The sequence below is a fragment of the Nuphar pumila genome, chromosome 8 (assembly GCF_984573655.1).
Source record: "Nuphar pumila chromosome 8, dmNupPumi1.hap1.1, whole genome shotgun sequence".
NCBI classification, from domain to species: Eukaryota; Viridiplantae; Streptophyta; class Magnoliopsida; order Nymphaeales; family Nymphaeaceae; genus Nuphar; species Nuphar pumila.
Window position 1 is genome coordinate 110,844,690 of NC_143256.1, and position 8,288 is coordinate 110,852,977.

General features: G+C 38.2%; 1 protein-coding gene across 2 annotated transcripts; it reads left to right on the forward strand.

Annotated features, from left to right (window-relative positions):
• Positions 1–264: 264 nt before the first annotated feature.
• LOC149830213 (V-type proton ATPase subunit B 2) lies at positions 265–7,821 on the forward strand. Of its 2 annotated transcripts, XM_090016385.1 has the most exons (15): positions 265–399; positions 1,256–1,327; positions 1,852–1,907; positions 2,035–2,133; positions 3,512–3,571; positions 4,328–4,439; positions 4,548–4,756; positions 5,080–5,205; positions 5,351–5,488; positions 5,654–5,804; positions 5,893–5,975; positions 6,173–6,220; positions 6,966–7,019; positions 7,107–7,190; positions 7,346–7,821. In XM_090016385.1, exons 2-15 carry the CDS (start codon positions 1,270–1,272, stop codon positions 7,529–7,531), a joined length of 1,464 nt encoding a protein of 487 aa, XP_089872511.1. In that variant the 5' UTR covers positions 265–399; positions 1,256–1,269; the 3' UTR covers positions 7,532–7,821. The 2 variants fall into 2 exon arrangements, with proteins under 2 accessions (XP_089872511.1, XP_089872512.1); XM_090016386.1 differs by lacking the exon at positions 7,107–7,190.
• Positions 7,822–8,288: the final 467 nt, after the last annotated feature.

Genomic DNA, 8,288 nt, shown 5'->3' on the forward strand with positions numbered 1-8,288 from the left:
GCACTACTTGTCTTGGTTACATTCAAAGTCAGAACCTGATCCGAAGTACAAAGACGGCCCAATTGCACAACCCTACCCGAAGTGAGCCTATGGATTGTTTAGGCGGATCAGGATTCCAGCCTTATATGTTCGGTTCCGGATCAGGACCCGAACCATTACAGCCGTCCCCCATCAATCATGAAGGTAACCGATCTCGTGACTCTGTTCCCATCTCTTAATTAATGAATTTGGCTCGTCACCATAACTTTTCATTGTTTTCAAGACCCTTATTTTTATTTTATTTTTCCTTTGAGTCGCCTTTTATTTTGTGGGGCGGCGGATCTCTGTGGGAGAGAGCCTCTCTGGTTTTTTCTCTTCTTCCTCCTTCCTGCTTCTGAATCTCTCGCTCTATCCCGAACGGTATCTCCCTAATCCCTTTTCCTCCTTTTTTTTTCTTTCACTACCGTTTTGGTCAGATTCATGAATTTCCCGTTTCCAAGTTTTGCGTTTCAATCGCTTCGGAATTTTCTTTTTATCAGCAAATTCTATTAAAGATCTCTTTTTTCCGCGAATCCCTTGGAAAGAACTCGAAGATCTGATTTGGCGGACATGGAAAATTCGGTCTTTAGTTTTCTTGTTGGTTCTCCTTACAGTACATGAGGAAGTTTCGCGAAACTTCTTTTTGATTTATTGGGATTTGGTGTTCCCCGGTAATTTGATCATCTGTTGACTTCTTTCAAAGATGTTGATATGACCTCGTGTGGATCAGATTCATGGTGGGATGAATTGGGATTCAGCGGTTCTGTTTATCGCTTCGTTTATTTATTTTTTTATTTTTTATGAAACCTTCTTTTTGTTCATGTTTGGTTGTGATTGACTCGTGGCATATAAGAAAAGTGAGGTTAGCGTTTGGAAATTTCAATCGGATGTACTGAATAACCGGTTTCCCCTTTAGCTGTAGATGAGTGGAGAAGGTATTACTTTTATCAGAAAGAAAATGCATCTCTAACAAAATGGGTGCATGTAATTTTTTTTTATTTGCTACCATTATTTTGCCATGCTAAGATCTGAAAGTGATGTTGGTTGTTACTCCTCTTAATGATATGCTCATCCATTGGTGTCTTCCCATGGACGTTGAATTATTCTTTGGATAATAGTTTTGCTATCTGAATTTTGTTAGGACTGCTTCTAATTCCATATGATCGGTATTTGGTGAGGTTATTTTCCTTTCCCGTCTCTAATGACTTTGTCAAATTCTGTTTCAACTCTTCTTCAGGTCATACATTAAAGATGGGTATCGCTTCGAAGATTAGCGACTCAGATGAGGGCACACTGGAGATTGGCATGGGTAAGCTGAGATGTTCATGTACTACTAGTAACTTACCATGATTCACTCCATAGTGTACTTCCTCTTTGGAGAATTCTTCCTGGTTTAGAAACATCTGCTTCTCTCATGTTTAATAATTCAATCATGCACCTCGTGAAACTCTCTCGTTTTGCGGAATTTTCCTCATATGAAGGTGTAATTTAAGTTTTGCTTCTGATTCTGGAATGTGGTGTTAATGTTATGGGGGTTTCTAACCAAGAAGATTGACTCTTGCAATTTTGGTCTGTTATTATCTTGTTGAATTTGGCACCCCGCAAACGGCATGTTCTGGTGGGTATTGGGTTGCCTTTCGTTTTCATCCTTGTTGTTGAGCTTTTTCTCTTTACTGTATGACTAAGCTACTTGATAGACTACAATATTTGTGTGAGCATGCATGTTATGTGCACACAGGTATATGCACGTATGCCACTGCTTTTGGAAACAGATTGCATGTCTTCATTGGCATTCAAAAATTTCAATTTATATCATCTCTTTGCTGATTGCAGAATATAGGACCGTTTCTGGAGTTGCTGGTCCTCTAGTCATCCTGGAAAAAGTGAAGGTAAAGTTTCTGGCAATCTTGTTGTCAGATATCATGTGTAGTTTCCTCACAAATCTGGTTGTCTACATGATGTTACTGGGTAGCCAGATGTATGTTCTTTTCTAAAGTTTGCTATGACATATCTTAGGGTCCAAAATATCAAGAGATTGTTAACATAAGACTTGGGGATGGTACAACCCGGCGAGGTCAGGTTCTAGAAGTTGATGGAGAGAAAGCTGTTGTACAGGTTTGTTTCTCTTATTTTTCATCATGTTTGTTATTAGAAACATTTGCCTCAATGTTGGTGTTAATTTGCTCTTCTATTAAATAAGATCCTTTATTGTGCCTCGTTTTTTGAAATTTCTTTTAATGGCCCTGTTTTTTCACAAATGTGCAAGGAAAAACTGTTTCAGTTTCAAAATTTTAATTTGGTGGCCTTTTAGTTGTTCAGTAGATTCTAAATGTGTTCCAGTAACTTGGTCCATACACCAAATAAATTCACCTGCAAATGGTCCAATGAATTAGAATGGTAGAGGTCATATGGTGGCCTCATTTTACAAGGTTTTGGTCTTCTCCATAAGCTACATCTAGTCCCTTGACACCCTTCCAAAACAACAATATTTTTGGGGAGTGTATTCTGTTGCGTATGTTTGAGGAGCGTAATTCAAGTTCGGTTCAAAGTATGCATTAAAACACTCACCAGGTATTGGTGTGGGGAGTTCATTAAATTCATTTTCTCAGCTTAATTGTGTTTGAGTTGTAATGTTACAACTTCAGGTTGTGGACAGTACTGGTGATTATCATTTTCTCAGCTTAATTGTGTTTGAGTTGTATTGTAACAACTTCAGGTTGTGGCCAGTACTGGTGATTATAGTTAAATATGGGACTCAACCAGGGTTCCTGAATCTGCTTATTATTGTAAGAGTCCTTTGTCCCATATTGATTCTTTAGTGTGAGTTCAACAGAGTTTCACACCAGTACTTTCTGAAAAATTGAAACTTGAATTGGATTTCTATCAAAAGTCATAATTTTCTTTCAAAGTAGTGCTTTTGTTGGTAGATTGATGACAAATGGTGAAAAAATGATGGATTTTCATCTGGAGTTGATCGGTTTCAGTTGGTAGTATTTAGACAGATTTCCAGTGGGTCACTAGCTGTTCTGGTAGTGAAATGTTGATTTTCTTTTAGCCTTTTGGATGAAAAAATACAGTTTTGTGGTGGTAATATAGGTTGTTCCTAGAATTCATGGGGTCAGTTTCTTTTTTAATTTAATGAAACTTCATTTTGCTTTTCTCCTTTCACATTATCATTAGTGCTTGCCTAGATGTTGGCTTTTGTGTTAAAAGAAAAAAAATCTGCTTCATGCTTTGTAGGTTGTGAGACATCATTTGAATACTTGAGAAGTGGATTTTGTGTATATTTGCTCCATGCAGTTTCTTCTCTTTTTGTTGCTTTGAATGGCCGACATTACCAACCTTAGAGAAATTTTCTGTTCTGCTTGTTCCCCGACTGCTACTGCTTCATGTTCTCCTGTGTCATGAGACTTTATTTAACATCCCAACCGAAGGACATCAGATTTTTTTTTTAAATCTGGAAAACTTACAATTTCATCCTTGCCTTTTTCAGGTTTTTGAAGGAACAGCAGGAATTGACAATAAGTATACCACTGTGCAGTTCACAGGAGAGGTGAGTGGATTTGCTACTTTTTAATTGAGTCCTGTTGAGTAGCATCTCTTGCTTTCACTATGATAGATATCCTGTTGCTAGAAGGTCTTGGATAAAGCAAGGTTCCTATATTGGGAGTTAGAGAGGAACAATGAAAATTTGAAGGCAGTTTTCATGCTCTTTCCTGTGCTTGAATTCTGGAGAATCCTTAGCCTTAACTTGTATTTATCGTTAATGCAACATTTCTCAAGTTTTCAATTTTTATTACATTTGTAATGTAGTATGAATTTCATTTATTTTTCTCTGATTGCAGTTTCTCCTTTCAGTTGGGCGTTTTTATCATTGATAATGCAGATTAAGAGACTTCTGTTATTTTCCTGCTGCTTATCCTATTTGTTATTTTTATTTAGTATTTGGCAGTTGGATGTGCTACAGCTGTTATTCTGTTGGATAAATTTTTTCATTTGGAACATCAGCACCATTTTAGCATTTATCCCATTTGTTTGACAAGAGATTCGAGTGAAACATGCCCCATTTTAATACTTTTCCATTTAATTGTTTGAATACCTGTATCTGTATTTTGTATTGAGGCCTTTATGATGGCATTCATGTTTATTTGCTTATGCTCAATGTAGCTTTGGTGAAGTGCTTACTTTTCTAGAATTCATGGTTTCTCTTTTCTTTCGTTTGGTTTCTAGAAAATTCATTTTTTCTCTTACTATTTTTGTTCCTTTCTTTTAGTTATTTTGTAACATTTTCAGACCCCTCTATTTTCAGGTTTTGAAAACTCCTGTTTCTCTAGATATGCTTGGGAGAATTTTCAATGGATCAGGAAAACCCATAGACAATGGCCCTCCAATTCTACCTGAGGCATACCGAGACATTTCAGGTTGGCATCTTCAAGGAAATGATATGCTTGAATCTATACTCCATTTTTTTAATAACATGATGTCAAATTTCTTTTTTCTTTCTTTCTTTCTTCTTCTTCTGAGCTCAGGAAGTTCTATAAACCCTAGTGAGAGAACTTATCCAGAAGAGATGATTCAGACTGGAATATCAACAATTGATGTCATGAATTCTATTGCAAGAGGACAGAAAATCCCTCTTTTCTCTGCTGCTGGGCTTCCTCATAATGAAATTGCTGCTCAGATTTGTCGCCAGGCTGGACTTGTCAAGCGGCTGGAAAAATCTGGAAACCTATTGCAGGTACTATGTGCTAGATTGTGATTGGAAGACTTTCAGAATGAGTTTAAATGTCACAATAATTGCTCAATTTGACTAAATTTCCATAAGAAATCAGAAATATTTGGTTTTTGGTAAAATGAGGCCTGAAGGGTTTCCCTATTCATTCATATGCAAGTAGGCCAAGCCAGATTGGTATTGTTGTTAAACAGTATTGTTGAATGTTGTGAATTACAATTTGTATTATACTGGCTCTGCTATTTCTGGAATAATTGAGTAAATGTTCTCATAGATTTCATTCAAATGAATATGCATGGACTCATTGTGTTTCTATGACAATCTGCCAGGATGAAGAAGATAATTTTGCTATAGTCTTTGCAGCAATGGGGGTCAACATGGAAACTGCACAATTTTTCAAACGAGATTTTGAAGAGAATGGTTCAATGGAAAGAGTTACTCTTTTTCTGAATCTGGTAACCGTTTTCCTTCTCATCACCCTTTTGTTTCTGTTTATCTTGAGTTTTTGTTGCAAATATTGCTGTGAGTACATTGCTATTGATTAGTTGCAGCTCATGAAACCATGTGATAATATCCTTTCTGCTTTTGCTCTGGATACAGGCCAATGATCCAACCATTGAACGCATTATCACTCCTCGAATTGCCCTTACAACGGCAGAATATCTAGCCTATGAATGTGGAAAGCATGTCTTAGTCATACTAACTGATATGAGTTCTTATGCAGATGCACTTCGTGAGGTAATAATTGTTCAATTTTTTGCTCTGGTTGGTCATCTCATGGTTAGCTTTAGTGTTTTCCTGCTTCCCACTAATCTTAATTGTAGGTTTGAAGCTGTGTGTGTGTGTGTGTGCGCACACGTGCATGTCAGTGCAGAAAATAAACAACCATTGGCTTCTCTTCAGGTATCTGCTGCTCGGGAGGAGGTGCCAGGTCGACGTGGTTATCCTGGGTACATGTACACTGATCTGGCAACAATCTATGAACGTGCTGGGCGTATTGAAGGACGGAAAGGATCCATCACACAAATCCCCATTTTGACTATGCCTAATGATGGTAATAGCTGGAATACTTATTTTCTATTTATACCTCATGATGCTATTGTGGTTGTGCTGAGTCTCTTTCTGGTCGTCTTATGAATCAGATATTACTCATCCAACTCCTGATCTCACTGGCTATATTACAGAAGGCCAAATTTACATTGACAGGCAACTTCACAATCGACAGGTGAACTTTATACCTACAGGAAATTGTTCTTCGGATACAAGATTTGCTGATGTTGGTCAAGTGCTGAGAAGTGGTTTTGGTTTGATGTAGCTTGTAGACAAACTTTCTTCCCCCGCTCTCCCTCCCTTTCTTATACAGCATGTTGTTCCTGATATAGTCATGTTTCCTGAATTTTTTGCTTACCATGGGTTCTGCAGATATACCCTCCAATCAATGTCCTTCCTTCACTTTCACGGCTTATGAAGGTAAAGATATTAAATTATGTTATTTACCTGCAACCGAGGTTATTTGACTTAGGTTAAGATATGTAAGAGCTACGTGCTTGATTAGTTGAGTTTGTATCTGAATCAAATGACTCGTCTTGTCTGTTATTGGCTCAAATTGATGTACACTTGTCAGTCCCTGCTCAAGTCAATGCCCTTTTTCTTGATCGTTGCTTTTGCCATATTTTGAGCACTATACACTTACTGATAAGGCCAATCTTTTATGAATTGTGGGTTCCATTGTTAAGAAGATGAGATGAACAGAGTTTCTTTTGTTCAACTTCAGCCTCCACAGGATCAACTTGACATTCATCCTTTGAATTTTGAGGAAGAATTCTTTGTTGAAATGTTGAACCTAACCTCAAATTTTAGAAACAAACTACCTTACTGTCTGGAATAACATGAAACATGAAATATGACATGCATTTATTGCAAACGAATTGTGTGTGCACACAAATGCATTCATACGTGCACCCAAAATTTATAATTTAATCCATAGCTTGTCTGGGTGAAACATTGGCTGCAAGGGTTCTGCTCATAGCTTTTTTTTTCCTGAGCTTGAACGTGATAATTGGCAAGCCAGGCCTGTGCCACTTCTGAGCTGCTGGGCTTGATTGTGATCCTTAACTACTGCAAAATTTCAATATGGGGTGTCAAATCTTGAAGAATTCTGCAGCTTATCATCTTTTCAGATAAGACCATGATTTTCTCTGCTGGTCCTTTGCAGAGTGCTATTGGTGAGGGTATGACTCGACGTGATCATGCTGATGTATCAAACCAGGTAGGACGATCAGGAGTAATTTGAATTTTTACATCTCAAAGATAATTTTTCTAAAGAGAGTTGATCAGTCGTCCTTGTCTGGTGCAGCTATATGCAAACTATGCCATTGGCAAGGATGTTCAAGCAATGAAGGCTGTGGTGGGAGAGGAAGCACTCTCTTCTGAGGATCTGGTCTCTCTCTCTCTCTCTCTCTGTTGATAGGTAGATAGAGGGTTAAGGTGCAAGTGGTGGTTGGGTTGGGTTATGTTTTTATGTCTTTACACGGGCATGACTTCACTCTGACTATGCAGATTTTTACTCACTCTGTTTTGAATTTCTTGCTACAGCTATATCTCGAATTTCTGGACAAGTTTGAAAGGAAATTTGTTACTCAAGGTGCATATGATACTCGTGATATTTTCCAGTCACTGGATTTGGCATGGACTCTTTTGCGCATCTTTCCTCGTGAACTTCTGCACCGTATTCCGGCAAAGACCTTGGATCAGTATTACAGTCGAGATTCTGCTCACTGATGGTTTTGTTAGCATCGATACTCAGTTTTGTACTTCAAGTTCATCTGCTCTATGGCGCGTGCCTCTTCCATCTCGAGGCAATCTCATCTCTCCGCACGTCACGAGAATGAATAAGGGGGTATCTGAATTTTTCTTCCCTCTTTTAACTCTTTATCTCAATTATTCTTTTATTTCTGCACTCTTTGTTCCAAGGACAGGCATGTCTTCGGAATTTTTGGTTGCAGTGTAAAATCTACATTTGTATGTGCGTCTATCTAATATGGTATTTTTAGTACCGTTTGGCCATGGACACCCAATTCCTCAGCTACTTGATTTCCTGCTATTTTGTGTTGACTTCATTGGGTGGACCTCGAATACTTGGACTCTCTGTCTCTCTCTTGGATTGGGATTTATTGCACATAGTTTGGACTCGGATTAAGATATTGCAATCCACTCCAAGAGGGTTTGGTGCAGCGGGGGTGAGGGTCCTAGCCTCGGAGTTTTACGCCTCTAGGATGATGACTGCAAGTATAGCAGGCTGATCCAACACGACCAGATCTCCTATCCTAGATGCAGTTTCTTGGTCATTAAAAAAATTAAACAGATCTGGCATAAAAGGGGCGTACCAAACCATTCACACCCCTAACAACAAGGCATCAGTGACAAATAAAAGTCCCAATCCAACTCTTGATTGAATGACCTCGGATGAGGTAAGTTTGAAGTTGCATAATCATGATCTTAAACAAGAGGATGAGTGGATAACCCTGAAGGACAATAC